The 17,364-nt window shown below is 44.3% G+C and overlaps 1 protein-coding gene across 1 annotated transcript in view; it reads right to left on the bottom strand.

Annotated features, from left to right (window-relative positions):
• The window catches only part of HYDIN (HYDIN axonemal central pair apparatus protein), a 2,443,906-nt gene that overhangs the window by 104,713 nt on the left and 2,321,829 nt on the right, over positions 1–17,364 (bottom strand). The window contains exon 103 of the mRNA XM_030205004.1: positions 16,053–16,272. Coding sequence (XP_030060864.1) covers positions 16,053–16,272 — 220 coding nt within the window. The remainder of the gene's footprint in view (positions 1–16,052; positions 16,273–17,364) is intronic.

Here is a 17,364-nt window from a genome sequence, read left to right as displayed (position 1 = left end):
GACTGAGGATCAGAATCCAATCTCCCCATGACCAAGACCTTCTACCTGAGGGCACATGGTGCCTCTGGGGGCCAGCCACTCTCTCTCTCCTTATCTTAGATTGCAACAAGGGACTGCTGTGGATCAGACTCACAATCCCTGTACTGATTCTTTCCTTCTTCCTTCTCTCTTAGGCCCTAGAGCATGGTGCTAAGGCTTAAGTGGGTCCCAGCTGCTGCTCTATATGATCTTTGATAGGCACCCTCTGGGGAAAGAAGGTTTAGCTCCTCCCTTGCATATAGGGTTTTACAATTCCCTCCAAAAGCTCCACCTCAAACATTATTGAGACATTTTTTCAGGGTAGACCTCCCACTATTCAGGTTTGATTGGCACCAATCTGGAGCAGGGGCCCAGCATGTTCCCCCTGCTACTGCATAGGAAAGAGCACTTTGATAACCTGCTACAAAGTTTTGTTTGTGAAGAAAGCATGCCTTGCTGTTAAACAGTATATCCTGTACAACTGGTTTGATGGAGACCCTCCTACAAGGTCTGATGGAGCCTGTAAATGCATAGATTTACTGAGAAAGGAGCACTAATTTGCACTCAGAGCAAGTGTTACCAATGAGCAAATTTAGACGACAAAGAGAACAGATTAGGTATAAAGCCAATTTCTTTCAAGACCACACACAAGCCCAAGGCAGTGAATGAACCAAAATATTACTTTTAACTAAAGCAGGCAGCTGAGCAGGCATACTATATAAAATGTATGATATGCAATATGGCTTAGTTACTTGGGCTGCCAGTGGAAATTCAGTATATTGGGAAGTACCTCTCATCCAATCCTGAACACGTTGCACTAAACAGCTCACATTATACAACTGGAGATCCAGTAACCCCAACCCCCAATCCTCCAATGCCCACTGCAAAATCTTCAATTATATTCTAGGCTTCTTGCCTCGTCACAGAAATACAGAGACCTGTCTAGTCTATTCAGTGCTTTTTTTTGTAAGAAAAAAGGTGCCGGTACTCACACAGGGCAACCTGGGGGGGGGGGGGGGGGGGTGCTACTAAAAATGCCCTGCCCTGTATATAAGCTCTGCCCCTACAGTAGCCACACCCCACAGTAGCCACACCCCTTTACCAGCCATAGAGCAGATAAAAAGCATCTTTGAGAACATTACACCAGTCCCTAGAATACCAATACATCTCTTACTGATAAAACATAACAAACAGGATGTTCTACACAGAACTACATATCAGAAGATCTTGATGGAGTCACAATAAGTAATGCTGATGTTAGTGCCTGGGTATAATACTAACAATCTGACCTGCCTTATTCCAGCAGCATTAAGAACCTAAAAATGTAGAAGTCCATAATTCTGCTATAGATTGTATTTAAAAAGACTGTAAAGTGCTATAAAATGAATGGACGGAAAAAAGTACACAAAAAGGTCCACTAACATAACTTTCAGGAACAAATAAAGACCTTCCTTTTTTTCCTGTGTAAATCAATCCATTTTAGTGAAGCATCACGCATTCATACATCTCTTCCACAAGGCCTACAAAGAGAACCCATAGCCTTACAAAACTACCTCACCAATCCACACAGTTATTACAGTCCACCTTCTACCCTGCCTAACACCTTCCTTCTCTCTTACCTAATCTTTGAACATTACTAATTTATTTATTTATTTATTTATTGCATTTGTATCCCACATTTTCCCACCTTTTTGCGGGCTCAGTGTGGCTTACAATACATTATGAATGATGGAAATACATTTTGTTACAATTCGGTTATGGATTACATTGTGAAGAGTTATACGAGACAAAATCAAAGTATCGTTAAGGAATATATCAATGGAAAAGAACGTTGAAACATTGGAAGGAAACAACGAGGAGCCAAGGGGCAATATATCATGACAGAAAACATATGATATACATTTTTTTTTTTTTTGTGAGTAGAGGTATGAGTGTGGTGAGGTTTCAGGATAGAAAATTCATAAGTGGATGTGTTGATGTATTACTGAACAGTGAGTGTGGATTTTATGTGTTTTGGTTCTTTCCGTAAATTTTCTCAAAAAGATGTGTTTTCAATAATTTGCGGAAGTTGGTTTGTTCGCACATCGTTTTCAGGCCACGTGGCAGCGCGTTCCAGTCCTGCGTGCTCATGTAAGAAAAGGTTGACGCGTGCAGCGCCTTGTATTTCAGGCCCTTGCAGTTAGGGAAGTGGAGGTTGAGGAAAGTTCTGGATGATTTTTTAGCGTTTCTGGGTGGTAAGTCGATTAACTCAGACATGTAGGCTGGGGCTTCTCCGTGAATAATTTTGTGGACTAGTGTGCATACTTTAAAAGTAATGCGTTCCTTGAGTGGGAGCACTTTCATATTTTGGTTTTCCGAATATGAGTCTGGCTGCTGTATTCTGGGCTGTTTGAAGTTTCCTCAGTATTTGCTCTTTGCAGCCTGCGTACAGTGAGTTGCAGTAGTCCAGATGGCTGAGTACGAGGGATTGCACTAGGCTGCGGAAGACGGATCTTGGGAAGAATGGTCTTATTCTTTTCAGTTTCCACATGCAGTAGAACATTTTTTTTGTTGTGTTGTTTGCATGGGTTTCGAGTGTTAGGTGCAGTGCTTTTTTTGTGCCGGTACGCAGCGGTACGGCGTACCGGCACCTTTTTCTCCTCCTCCCCTCCCCTCCCCTCCCATTATTTCCAGCGATTCTCCGCCTCTCCCCTGCCCTCCCATCGACGTCCAGCGATTTTTCCGTCCCTCCCCTGCCCTCACCTCTCCCATATCCAGCGATTCTTCATCCCCCAGCCGTCCTCTTTCACTGCCTGCCAGCCAGCGTCGGACTCAGAAGCGAACGGTGCAGGCAGCGATTGGCTGGCAGCGTCGTAGCTTCCCTCTGCAAGTCCCGCCTATGCGTAAACAGGAAGTTGTAGGCGGGACTTGCAGAGGGAAGCTACGACGCTGCCAGCCAATCGCTGCCTGCACCGTTCGCTTCTGAGTCCGACGCTGGCTGGCAGGCAGTGAAAGAGGACGGCTGGGGGATGAAGAATCGCTGGATATGGGAGAGGTGAGGGCAGGGGAGGGACGGAAAAATCGCTGCACGACGATGGGAGGGCAGGGGAGAGGCGGAGAATCGCTGGAAATAATGGGAGGGAAGGGCAGGGGAGAGAGAATTGCTGGACATGGGATGGGATGGGATGGGAGGGAAGGGCAGGAGAGAGAGAATTGCTGGACATGGGATGGGAGGGAAGGGCAAGGGAGAGAGAATTGCTGGACATGGGATGGGATGGGAGGGAAGGGCAAGGGAGAGAGAACTGCTGGACATGGGATGGGATGGGAGGGAAGGGCAGGAGAGAGAGAATTGCTGGGATGGGAGGGAAGGGCAAGGGAGAGAGAATTGCTGGACATGGGATGGGATGGGAGGGAAGGGCAAGGGAGAGAGAATTACTGGACATGGGAAGGGCAGGGGAGAGGCGGAGAATCGCTGGAAATAATGGGAGGGAAGGGCAGGGGAGAGAGAATTGCTGGACATGGGATGGGATGGGAGGGAAGGGCAGGAGAGAGAGAATTGCTGGACATGGGATGGGAGGGAAGGGCAAGGGAGAGAGAATTGCTGGACATGGGATGGGATGGGAGGGAAGGGCAAGGGAGAGAGAATTGCTGGACATGGGATGGGATGGGAGGGAAGGGCAGGAGAGAGAGAATTGCTGGGATGGGAGGGAAGGGCAAGGGAGAGAGAATTGCTGGACATGGGATGGGATGGGAGGGAAGGGCAAGGGAGAGAGAATTACTGGACATGGGAAGGGCAGGGGAGAGAAAATTGCTGGACATGGGATGGGAGGGAAGAGCAGGGGAGAGAGAATTGCTGGACGGGATGGGAGGGAAGGGCAAGGGAGAGAGAATTGCTGGACATGGGAAGGGCAGGGGAGAGAGAATTGCTGGACATGGGAAGGGCAGGGGAGAGAGAATTGCTGGGGATGGGAGGGAAGGGAAAGGGAGAGAGAATTGCTGGACATGGGAAGGGCAGGGGAGAGAGAATTGCTGGACGTAGGATGGGATGGGAGGGAAGGGCAAGGGAGAGAGAATTGCTGGACATGGGAAGGGCAGGGGAGAGAGAATTGCTGGACATGGGATGGGAGGGAAGAGCAGGGGAGAGAGAATTGCTGGAGATGGGAGGGAAGGGCAAGGGAGAGAGAATTGCTGGACATGGAATGGGAGGGAAGGGCAGGGGAGAGAATTGCTGGACATTGATGGGAGGGCAGGGATGAGATAATTGCTGGACATGGAGGGGAGGGCAGGGAAGATAGAATTGCTGGACATGGAGGGGAGAGAGGAGAATCGCTGGACGGGGAGGGGAGGACAGGGAAGAGAGAATTGCTGGACATGGAGGGGAGAGAGGAGAATCGCTGGACGGGGAGGGGAGGACAGGGAAGAGAGAATTGCTGGACATGGAGGGGAGAGAAGAGAATCGCTGGACAGGGAGGGGAGGACAGGGAAGAGAGAATTGCTGGACATGGATGAGAGGGGAGAGAGGAGAAATGCTAGAAATGGATGGAGAGGAGAGCAGGAGATAGAGGAGAATTGCTGGACATGGATGGATGGAGGAGTTGGCTAGGAGAGAGGAGAAATGCTGACTTGGATGGAGGAGAGGGGAGAGTGAATTATTGCTTTATATGGATACAGAGGAGGGAAGAGAGATGAGAAATGCTGGACATGGATGGAGAGAGGAGAAGTGCTGGACAGGAATGGAGGGGAGGAAAGAAAAAAGAAGATGCACATGGATGGAGATGAGGGAAAGGGAAGAGGAGAAAAACTGCACATGGATGGAGAAAATAGGCAAAAGCTGGATCCATGTTATACCTCCTCCAGTCAATTCCATGGAGGAGGACCCAGCTTTTACTTATGGATGCAGGGCAACAAAAGAAGAAGAAAGGAGGAAAGTAAAGAAATAAATGGAAAGGAAGCCCTGGAAACGGAGTTAAGAGAACAGATAGAGAGCAGCAGAATCAGAGACTGGGACCAATATGGATAGAAAAACAAAGTCACCAGACAACAAAGGTAGAAAAAAATCATTTTATTTTCATTTTAGTGTTTGGAATATGTCCAATTTGAGAATTTACATCTGTTGTCTTATTTTGCACTAGGTATGCTGGAGCTGTAACAGCTTACAGAAATTATTTATAATGAAAAGAAATCATGTTATTTTTTCTCCTATACTAGTATAATATTTTCAATGATGTCTGTTTATATGCGCCATGGCTGGTATAAGGGGTGTGGCCAATGTGGGTGTGGCTATAATAGGGGCGGTGCCATGTGTGGTGACCCCGCCCACAATGAGTACCGGCACCTTTTTTTCTACAAAAAAAGCACTGGTTAGGTGGCGGTCGATGGTAACTCCAAGGATTTTTAGTGTTTCTGAGATTGGAAGGTTTAGTTTTGGTGTATTTATAGCGGTGAATTCCTTTGTGTTGTATTGGGAAGTAAGTATCAGGCACTGAGTTTTTTCTGCATTTAGTTTCAGACGAAATGCATCTGCCCAGGTGTTCATGATGTGTAGACTTTGGTTGATTTCATTGGAGATTTCTTTGATGTCTTGTTTGAAAGGGATGTATATTGTTACATCATCGGCGTATATATATGGGTTGAGGTTATGGTTTGATAGGAGTTTTGCCAAGGGGATCATCATTAGGTTGAAGATGGTTGGTGAGAGAGGTGATCCTTGTGGTACTCCACATTCAGGTGTCCATGCGGCAGACGTGGCTGACTTTGATGTGACTTGGTATGAACGCTTGGTTAGGAACCCCTTGAACCAGTTTAGGACGTTTCCTCCAATGCCAAAATATTCAAGTATGTGTAATAGGATTCCGTGGTCAACCATGTCGAAGGCACTTGACATGTCAAATTGTAGGAGGAGTATATTGTTGCCGGTTGCAATCATTTGTTTAAATTTAGTCATGAGGGTAATTAATACTGTTTCTGTACTATGATTCGATCGGAATCCTGATTGGGCATCATGCAGTATTGAGTGTTTATTTAGATAGCTGGTGAGTTGTTTAGTTACGATTCCTTTGGTTATTTTGGTTGTTAGTGGTATGGATGCTACTACATAAGTACATAAGTAGTGCCATACTGGGAAAGACCAAAGGTCCATCTAGCCCAGCATCCTGTCACCGACAGTGGCCAATCCAGGTCAAGGGCACCTGGCACGCTCCCTAAACGTAAAAACATTCTAGACAAGTTATACCTAAAAATGCGGAATTTTTCCAAGTCCATTTAATAGCGGTCTATGGACTTGTCCTTTAGGAATCTATCTAACCCCTTTTTAAACTCCGTCAAGCTAACCGCCCGTACCACGTTCTCCGGCAACGAATTCCAGAGTCTAATTACACGTTGGGTGAAGAAAAATTTTCTCCGATTCGTTTTAAATTTACCACACTGTAGCTTCAACTCATGCCCTCTAGTCCTAGTATTTTTGGATAGCGTGAACAGTCGCTTCACATCCACCCGATCCATTCCACTCATTATTTTATACACTTCTATCATATCTCCCCTCAGCCGTCTCTTCTCCAAGCTGAAAAGCCCTAGCCTTCTCAGCCTCTCTTCATAGGAAAGTCGTCCCATCCCCACTATCATTTTCGTCGCCCTTCGCTGTACCTTTTCCAATTCTACTATATCTTTTTTGAGATACGGAGACCAGTACTGAACACAATACTCCAGGTGCGGTCGCACCATGGAGCGATACAACGGCATTATAACATCCGCACACCTGGACTCCATACCCTTCCTAATAACACCCAACATTCTATTCGCTTTCCTAGCCGCAGCAGCACACTGAGCAGAAGGTTTCAGCGTATCATCGACGACGACTCCCAGATCCCTTTCTTGATCCGTAACTCCTAACGTGGAACCTTGCAAGACGTAGCTATAATTCGGGTTCCTCTTACCCACATGCATCACTTTGCACTTGTCAACATTGAACTTCATCTGCCACTTGCACGCCCATTCTCCCAGTCTCGCAAGGTCCTCCTGTAATCGTTCACATTCCTCCTGCGACTTGACGACCCTGAATAATTTTGTGTCATCGGCAAATTTAATTACCTCACTAGTTATTCCCATCTCTAGGTCATTTATAAATACATTAAAAAGCAACGGACCCAGCACAGACCCCTGCGGGACCCCACTAACTACCCTCCTCCACTGAGAATACTGGCCACGCAATCCTACTCTCTGCTTCCTATCTTTCAACCAGTTCTTAATCCATAATAGTACCCTACCTCCGATTCCATGACTCTGCAATTTCTTCAGGAGTCTTTCGTGCGGCACTTTGTCAAACGCCTTCTGAAAATCCAGATATACAATATCAACCGGCTCCCCATTGTCCACATGTTTGCTTACCCCCTCAAAAAAATGCATTAGATTGGTGAGGCAAGACTTCCCTTCACTAAATCCGTGCTGACTTTGTCTCATCAGTCCATGTTTTTGTATATGCTCTGCAATTTTATTCTTAATAATAGCCTCCACCATCTTGCCCGGCACCGACGTCAGACTCACCGGTCTATAATTTCCCGGATCTCCTCTGGAACCCTTCTTAAAAATCGGAGTAACATTGGCTACCCTCCAGTCTTCCGGTATTACACTCGATTTTAGGGACAGATTGCATATTTCTAACAGTAGCTCCGCAAGTTCATTTTTTAGTTCTATTAATACTCTGGGATGAATACCATCAGGTCCCGGTGATTTACTACTCTTCAGCTTGCTGAACTGACCCATTACATCCTCCAAGGTTACAGAGAATTTGTTTAGTTTCTCCGACTCCCCCGCTTCAAATATTCTTTCCGGCACCGGTGTCCCCCCCAAATCCTCCTCGGTGAAAACCGAAGCAAAGAATTCATTTAATTTCTCCGCTACGGCTTTGTCCTCCTTGATCGCCCCTTTAACACCATTTTCGTCCAGCGGCCCAACCGACCCTTTGGCCGGTTTCCTGCTTTTAATGTATCTAAAAAAATTTTTACTATGTATTTTGCTTCCAACGCTAATTTCTTCTCAAAGTCCTTTTTTGCCCTCCTTATCTCCGCTTTGCATTTGGCTTGGCATTCCTTATGATCTATCCTGTTACTTTCAGTTGGTTCTCTTCTCCACTTTCTGAAGGATTGTTTTTTGGCTCTAATGATTTCCTTTATCTTACTGTTTAGCCACGCCGGCTGACGTTTAGCCTTTTTTCCCTTTTTTCTAATACGTGGAATATATTTGTCCTGAACCTCCAGGATGGTGTTTTTAAACAGCATCCACGCCTGATGCAAGTTTTTTACTCTGCGAGCTGCTCCTTTCAGTCTTTTTTTCACCATTTTTCTCATTTTGTCGTAATCACCTTTTCTATAGTTAAACGCTAGCGTACTTGATTTCCTAGTTTCACTTCCTTCAATGCCAATATCAAAACCGATCATATTATGATCACTGTTATCAAGCGGCCCTCGTATCGTTACCCCCTGTACTAGATCATGAGCACCACTAAGGACTAAGTCTAGTATTTTTCCTTCTCTTGTCGGCTCCTGAACTAGCTGTTCCATGAAGCTGTCCTTGATTTCATCAAGAAATCTTATGTCCCTTGCGTGTACAGATGTTACATTAACCCAGTCTATATGCGGGTAATTGAAATCCACCATTATTATTGTGTTGCCCAGTTTGTTTGCGTCCCTGATTTCCTTTAACATTTCCGCATCCGTCTGTTCGTCCTGGCCAGGCGGACGGTAGTACACTCCTATCACTATCCTTTTCCCCTTTGCACATGGAATTTCAATCCACAGTGATTCCAAGGAGTGTTTTGTTTCCTGCAGAATTTTCAATCTATTTGATTCAAGGCTCTCGTTAATATACAATGCTACCCCTCCACCAATCCGATTCACCCTATCACTACGATATAATTTGTACCCCGGTATGACAGTGTCCCACTGGTTATCCTCCTTCCACCAGGTCTCAGAGATGCCTATTATATCTAATTTTTCATTTAGTGCAATATATTCTAACTCCCCCATCTTATTTCTTAGGCTCCTGGCATTCGCATATAGACATTTCAAACTACTGGTCTGTAGTTGGTTATTTCTCTTGCGCTTTTCTTTGTGTCTTTGGGTATTGGGGTGAGTAAAATTTTTCCTTTTTCTTTTGGGAAAAGTTCATTTAGTAGCATGAAGTTTATGTGGTTCGTTAGGTCTGTTATGAATTGTTGAGGAGCTGATTTCATGAGGTTATTTGGGCATATGTCTAGTTTGCAGTAGGATTTGGCATATCTTTTAAGTGTATCAGAGATGAGGTCTTCTGATAGTAGTTCGAATTCGGTCCAGGTTCTGTCTGCTGGGTATATGCCGTCTTCTGGGTCTAGACAATCTAGGAGTGAGGCGTATTTGATTTGGCTGAAAGGTATTTTAAGTCGTAACTGTATAATTTTCTCCTTGAAGTATTTCGCAAGGCTGTCTACGTCTGGTATATCTTTGCTGTTGTTTGTAACTGGTGTGGTGTCTAACAGTTTGTTCACATGGTAGAAAAGTTTATGTGTGTCTTTGTAGTTTGGTCCTATTATTGTCTTGTAGTGTAGTCTTTTAGTCTGTTTTATGTTATATTTGTATTTCCTCCGAAGTAGTTTCCAGGCATTTAGGGTTTGTTCATCTCTTTTTTTATTCCATGCACGTTCTAGTTTCCTGACTTGTGTTTTAAGCTTTTTCAGCTCTTCGGTGAACCATGGGTTTGATTTTTTTCTGTGTGATGTTCTGGTTTGGATCGGGGCAATTTTGTCTAATGTTGTTGTACATAAATCGTCCCATTCTTGGAGGAATTGGATGGTGTCAGCAGTGGTTGACCATTCGATCTGGTAGATCTGTTGCCAAAATGTTGTGGGGTCTATTTTTCCTCTCGTGGTGTATGTAGTTCGCTGATGTTTATTGATTTTGTTTATGTGTGTTTTTTGCCAGTAGAGGGAGACATTTGCTTTATGGTGGTCTGACCATAATGTAGGTGTCCATCTTGTGTTGGTAAGTGTGATAGCTGAGTCCGGATCCAATTTGTGTGTTATGATGTCCAGTGTATGTCCTTTTTCGTGTGTTGGTTGCGTGTTGGGTGCATGTAGATCCCAGAGTTTTAGGAATTCTTTGAATTCTCGTGTGCCTGTTGAGGTGTCATCTTCAAGGTGTAGGTTAATATCTCCTATTAAAGGATGTTTGTGGCAGATACACACGTGTTCGAGATGAAGTCCATGAGTTGTGTTTGGGAGTCTTGCCATTTTCCTGGTGGTCTGTAGAATAGGATTGCATTGAGGTGTCCTATTAGGTTTGGGTGATTAATTCTTGTCGATGCAATTTCAAGTTGTGGTGAGGTAGATTCACCCGTGGTTGTGATGGTGAATTTGGGTTTGTAAATTATGGCTATTCCGCCCCCTCTTTTTCCACTCCTTGTCCAGTGGGTGATTTTGTAATCTGGTGGGCATGCTTCTAAGATGGCGGGGTCTGTGGGGCTATGGAACCAGGTTTCTGTAATAAATAGAAGGTCTAATTTATCTGTGGTGATCCAGTCTAGTATATCTACTGAGTTGCTTACTGCTGATCTTGCATTGATGTATCCTAGTTGGATTGATTGATGTGGGTCTGTGGGGGGGTTCGATGTGTTTATTTTTATTAGTTGTCTGTTTCTTCGGTGGTTAAATTTGTTGTTGTTTTCCTCTTTTTGTTGGTGGTGTTCATGTTCGAAAATTTTTCCTTTTGGTTGGTTGTTGTGTCTTTGGTTTGGTGAGTTGTTGGTAGGTGATGCGTAGGGTTGGTGTATTGTGGGTAAGTTATTATGGATGTTCTTTAAGGTGGGCATTGTGTGTATGTGAGTGCTGTGTGATTTGTGAGTTCTGGGGTTATTGTTATCTGGGTTGTGTTTGCGTGTAAGAGTATGGTGAGACAATGAATGGTTAGGAGTATTTTACTGATATTCATATCTGTGTTTAGGCACTGTGGCAAATATTCAGCTGGTTAGCATTCAAGTAAGTAAAGCATAGTATAGACTTTTATATCCAAGTTGAAAGCGGTGCATACAATTAAAGCCTTCTATTTAAAACAAGCAATGCAAAGTATAAACTTTTAAATCGAGCTAAAAGCAATTAAAGCCTTCTATTTTAGGCAAGCAATGCAGAGTATAAACTTTTGGATCTAGCTGGAAGCAGTTAAAGCTTTCTATGTAAAGCAAGCGAAGCAGTGAATAAACTCCCAAATCGAGCTGTGAGCAATTAGAGCTCTCTATTTAAAGCAAACAAAGCAGAGCATAAATTTTCAAATTGAGCTGAGAGCAATTAAATTAAATTAAATTAAAGTCTTCCTTTTAAAGTAAGCAGTGCAGAGTATAAACTCCCAGATCAAGCTGAAAGCAATTAAGCCTTCTGTACAAGCAAGCAGTGCAAGCAGGGCATTAGCTTTTAAATCGAGTTAAAGCAGTATGTGCAGCCATAACAAGGCAAAGTGGAGCAAGCAGGCAGATATTTAGGCTATTGTTGCGGGTCACGGTTCTGTTGTGCCCTGTCCCATCCACGCGGTCGCCACCGGGTCCAATCTGACCTCACTGGGCCCTGCGTCCTCCTTGCACTCTGCCTTCCTTTACCTGTTCGGCGTGAGATGTGGAGTTCACCGTGGGAGCGAGCAGGTTCTCTGCTGCAGTCTATGCAAGCCCCCGAAGTCGGCCATGAGGTGGTCTCCGGCAAGTTCAGGAAGGTGGGTGCCAGTCAGCAGTGGCGGATGGCGACCGCTGAGTGTGCCTCGGTGCTTGACCAGCATCCGTGCCTGGCCTGTTGTGTCGGGGATGAGCTCGGGGGAGAAAGCCGCTCACTAGGGGTCTCCGGCAATCTTTGGAGGGCGGGTGTCGGTTTGCGGCGGCGGAGGTTGGCCACGAGGCGGGTGGTCGGTTGTTGCGGCGTTCGGCGGTGAAAGATCAGCGCCGCATTCCCTCGTCGCCGCTGCTCGGAGCGATGCCAGAGGCGGGCTGTTACGATAGGCGAGCTGGCACCTCGGCTGTGCTCAGGCGGACTTCCGATTGGCTGGCGCGGCGATCTCAGTCGGAGTGCTGGCGATTTGGCCTACCTTTCGGGTCGGCCTCTGCTTGGGTGGTCTTCGTTAAGCGATGTCCCTTTCTGCTCTGGTTCACTCCTAGGCCGTTTCAGCCGGGGAGCGTGTTGGCGGTGTGGAAGTCCTTGGATGCAGCTAGGTGCCCGATGTGTAGCTGGAATTGGGAGATGGTAGGATGTTTACGGCGCTGGAGTGCTGGGCAGCTGATTTTTAGAGTGCCCTGCAGAGCGCCTTGCAGAGCTCCTTGTAGAGCGTCCTCTCAGTCGGCCATCTTCACCACTATATAATTGTATCTGATATCATGGAATTATTATGTCATAACCAAACTCTGTAAGCCACATTGAGTCTGCAAATAGGTGGGAAAATGTGGGATACAAATGCAATAAATATGTGCAAAATAAATGAATAAATGGTGAAAACAGCATAGACCTAAACAAAGCTGATGAAAACCATTTCCTCTACAAACTGAAGTCTCATTATTTCTTCCCCAGCTTTACTAAGATTTCTCAAGCAGTGACGAATCTGTTCCTGCTATCACTTATTTCTGCATCAGGGGCGTATCTGGAATCCGGCGGTAGGGGGGGCCAGAGCCAGAGAGGGGGGGGCACATTTTTGCCTCCCTTCCCCCCCCCCCGCCGCCGCCTCTCTCCACCCCCCTCCCCGCCGTCAACCCTCCCCCGCTGCTTACTTTTGCTGGCGGGGGGCCCCAACCCCCGCCAGCCGAGGTCCGACCCGCAGTCTTCAAATTTCGTCTTCCTCCGTGGCCATGCAGGATGCCACAATGCCTTCCTATGTAGTAACAGGAGGAATATTCTGGTTTCCAGTTCCAGGGTAATGCTATTCAAAACTAATGCAGGGGAGTTCTATTCGGGGAACTATCCCAATAGAATGAGTTTTAGCTTTTGCAGTAAAGTATAAAGTGCTTCTCTCTCTGAGGAGTTTCTGAAAAAAGGAAATGTAGACCTACAAGCAGTGGGTTTCCCACTTGGGGGCCCATCTGAGCCTTGGCTCCCTGCCCAAGGGACTAAAGAAGAGAAGGCGCAAGCACAAGGACTGCCGGTCTGATTCACAGCTGTCTCCAGGGGCTTACTGAGAGAAAGAGGCCAGTTCCCATTTAAGATGGATATGGGTCATGCATTTGATATAAAGAAGAGTCAGGGGTTGCCAGTCTAGTGCACACTGAAGCAGTGTCCCATACTGAGGAGGAAGGAGAAATCAATGGAGAAATGCAATCCTGCTCTTCAAAAGAGAAAAAAAAACCAGAGTGAAGCTGCTGCTAGTCTACAGACCTGATGGGGAAAGGAATGAAGCTGGAGAGGGTGGAAACCTGAATGAGATAGGGCCTAAGTCCTGGATGCATCCTGACCTGCCTACTTCTGAGGTGAAGCACTGGGAACACAGAGACATAAGTCATAAAGGGATAATTCTATAACTGGGTGCCTCCAATTAGGCAACCAAAGGGAGCATGGTGGAAGCCTACTCTATAACAGAACCTAGGTGCCTAGATTACTTTGAAGAATACTAGTGTAACCAGCTGTCAACACACCTACATTTTAGAGCTTGTATAAATGTGCACACCGATGTGTGGCAGGGGTATGTAACTTGTAACTTACATGTGTAAGTGGCAGCTCCATCTATGTCCCTATCCCTGTGTATGCTCCCTTGCAAATAAGTCCTATCATGTAAGTTAAGCAGGTATTTGCAGAATAGCACTTAGGCACCATACTAACATGTATGTGTGTAAGTGCATAGATAGGCACATATATGCTAGTATTCTAAACATCTATATATATAATGCACATGTAAATGTGAGCATCTATATTATAGAATTGCCCTTTGAAGCACTGGGAGCATTGACAACAGCACTATATGGAAGGAGTGTGAAAATAATTATTTATTTATTTATTATATTTGTATCCCGCATTTTCCCACTAAAAGCAGGCTCAATGCGGCTTACATAGTAATAGGTAACACAGAATTTTGTTACGTAAAGTAGGAAATTAAGTATAACATAATAGAAGGATGGATGGGTAGGTAGGTAGAGACAGGTGATAGAGAGAATGGAAGCCAGGGTGCTTTCTGTGCCTTAAATACTGAGCATTACCTGAGAGAAGGAATAAAGAGAGTGGCTGCTAAAAGTCTTAAGATAGAAAAAGGCACTTACAAAGAAGCAGAGAGGTGCAATACCTGTCTATCAGTAAAGGACAAAAGTTCATCACGCACTTGCTTAAACCTTCACTATCCCAGCTGCAGAGGAGTTAAATACAAATCTAGACATATATCTAGCTTCTCATACATCTGCACACAACTGTGGAATGAATTACCGATCAACATAAAAACAACACACGACTTGACAACCTTCCGAAAATTACTGAAGACTTACTTATTCATAAAGACATATAAAAAAGATTCCCCATAACGATTTGTCACCCAAATTACTCAAAAAACAACTATTATGGAATTCTCCTAATTTGTTTATTTCATTACATCCTCATTACTGAATATTATATCTTGTCCTGATATCATTATGTTATGTTTTATCTGTTTATGCACTTCCAATCCTACATGATATAACTAAGCACCTTTATTTGTATTAATTCTGAAATTATTATTCTGTTAAGATGATTGCTATGATATTCTTTTGCACCTTATCTGCTTTATATTCTGAAATTCTTATTCTATTAATGTGAATGTCGTTGTAACATTTTGTAAGCCACATTGAGCCTGCAAATAGGTGGGAAAATGTGGGATACAAGTGCAGCAAATAAATAAATAAATAAATAAATAAATAAAAAGAGATGCATGAGAATAGAGGAGATAACACACTTCTGAGGAAACAAAGGACTGTAACTACTTTGAACAATTTTCATACCTTTTACAAATTTTATAGACTGCCTCATTGTTTTCATAGCTTTATTACTGTACATATTTTGGGCACTTAGGAAGGATCAAATAAACTGGAGTTGCCAGAGACTGTGTGCTAAGTATATACTCAGCCATCAGGGGAGCCTTGTGTATCTGCCTCTGAGGTCACCCTCAGTCCCAACCTATCTGAGTGGTCTGCTACGCTTTTAAACAACAGTATGAAAAATGCAGGGGCAATGGAACATCTTTTTAATTAGGAGGTCCAAATAAATCAAGCTCTGTCCGTGACCTCTCCATCTCCCTGGTTGTTCATACTACGTGGGGCAAAAAGTTTGTTGGGCCATGGCAGTTGTAGCTCATCCTATTCTATGACCTATGGAAAAATGTACGGGGGTATGATAACTTTTACAAAGCACCATAAATCCATTCACTAGGACTAGATTTACTTTATGGGCATCCTCTGCTATCACCATAGAAAACCATAGAAGAGGCAGGGCATCACAGGGCCTGTCAGCATGCGAGTGCTGGAAAGCCCTGCACTGGAGAATTACTTACTGAAGAAGAATTTCTGGCTGCTGTATCAGGCCCAGATTAAGGCATGGCCGCAATAGTAACATTCAAGCCTGCCATTCACACTCTGCATCAGTGGCGTAGCCAAGGGTGAACTTTAGGTTCAGGCCCACCAAGTAGCAGCACACCTATAATGTGGCTGGCAGGGACCGCAAGCCCCACCAGCCAAAAACTTCCAACAACTTTTTGCTGCCAGTGAAAATCTGCTATTTAAAAGGTACACGGGGGAGAGGGGATGTTTGAAAGACCATATGGCATGCAGGCGAGAGAGGGAGAAACCAAATCACTTTTAGGACAAGGTAGAGTGCGGCCCACCCACTTTGGGTCCAGGCCACTCCCCTGCTCTGCATTCTTCTACCTTAGAAAGAACCATGAATAACTTTCACACTAGTAAATAGTTCACATCCATAGCAGATGGAAACAACTCAAAAGGAAATCTGCTGAGCTTATTTAGAGCTGCTACAAAGAGAGGAATATTCTTTCAATTTCTCTTCTGTCATCAGTGACTGATGCTTCCAGTGAAACTCTGTAATTATGTCAAATTACCTCTTTGACAGCAGGGATTCCCACACCAGATCCAGATAGGGTAAGCTTAAGCGGTTTGCTCCCTTCAATAAAGCATTTCAGGTTTTCATAGAGAATGTTTTGTTTCAGGCTATAGGGATGAAATGTCACCTGAAAGGCAACCTCCATCCCAGGGGTGATATAACCTTCTGTGGGGCTGATGGAGAAATCAGGCTGAAATGTTTTGATGTCCCAATTAAACCTACCAAAAACATACAAAAGAAAAACAAAGTGTTAATTTAATGTAGAAAGCTATAGTCCTCAGTGTTCCTCTGTACCTGACTAAGCATCTTTATGGGGACATCTGTTTATCCATATAAAACCCCCCACTGAAAATTGCTCACCCACTCTCATCACAGTGCAGATAGTTTTAGCTATCAGCAAAAAAGGGATGAAACAGGGATTGAAAATATGCAAAGGGATTTCATATTGAAAACCCCACAGGCACTTTCTGCAGGTATATCTGCACTTGATTCAAAGCAGATAACTTATAACTGATGTCTACAGTTACCAGCATTTTCAAAGGGTTTTGCTCAGAATAATCTTGTAGTACACAATTTTTTTAACTTTTACATTGGGATAAAATCAGCAGTTACTTTTTGTCCGTGGACTTTGCATCAATTTAAAAGTGAACATACACACGTACTTTTGCTTTCAAACCTGCAGTGGGTTTAAAGTACCCAAACATATTTGCACCTGTTACTGTATGCGCATTTGTGTTATGGAAAAAAATGAGCACATATTTCAAAATGCAGTATATGCATATACAAACCTAACTTAACCCCCTCCTAACCTAAACACACCTTGGAAGCACTTATTTGAATGTGGCTATTTAATACTTGAATTTCATTAACACCTTTTCACTGGTAGCTCAAGGTGTGGTACATTCAAATACAGTAGGTATTTCCCTATGTCCAGAGGGTTTACAATCTAGGTACCAAATGCAATGTCATATACTAACATGCATTATTTACCACACATCCCATTTTATGCAATAGATCCTATCTACTATTAGGGCCAGATTCTGAAAATGGCATCTAAAATATAGAGGCATCCAAAAAATTGCTTAGCACGAGTCCATAAACTGCACCTAAATTTAGGTATGGTTTACAGAATAGCGCACTGGGCTGGGGTATGCACCTACATTTAGGTGTGGCCATTTACGCCACTGAAAACCTGGTGTAAATACCCACACCTAAATGTAGGTGCGTTCCCCTGAATTCTATAACTACACATGTAAATTTGAGTAATGTCCCGACATGCCCACACTCCTCTCATGGCAGTGCCCCCTTTT

The sequence above is a fragment of the Microcaecilia unicolor genome, chromosome 5 (genome assembly GCF_901765095.1).
Source record: "Microcaecilia unicolor chromosome 5, aMicUni1.1, whole genome shotgun sequence".
Lineage (NCBI taxonomy): Eukaryota > Metazoa > Chordata > Amphibia > Gymnophiona > Siphonopidae > Microcaecilia > Microcaecilia unicolor.
Note: the sequence above shows the minus strand (reverse complement) of the source record. Positions and strands in the feature narration are given on the sequence as shown.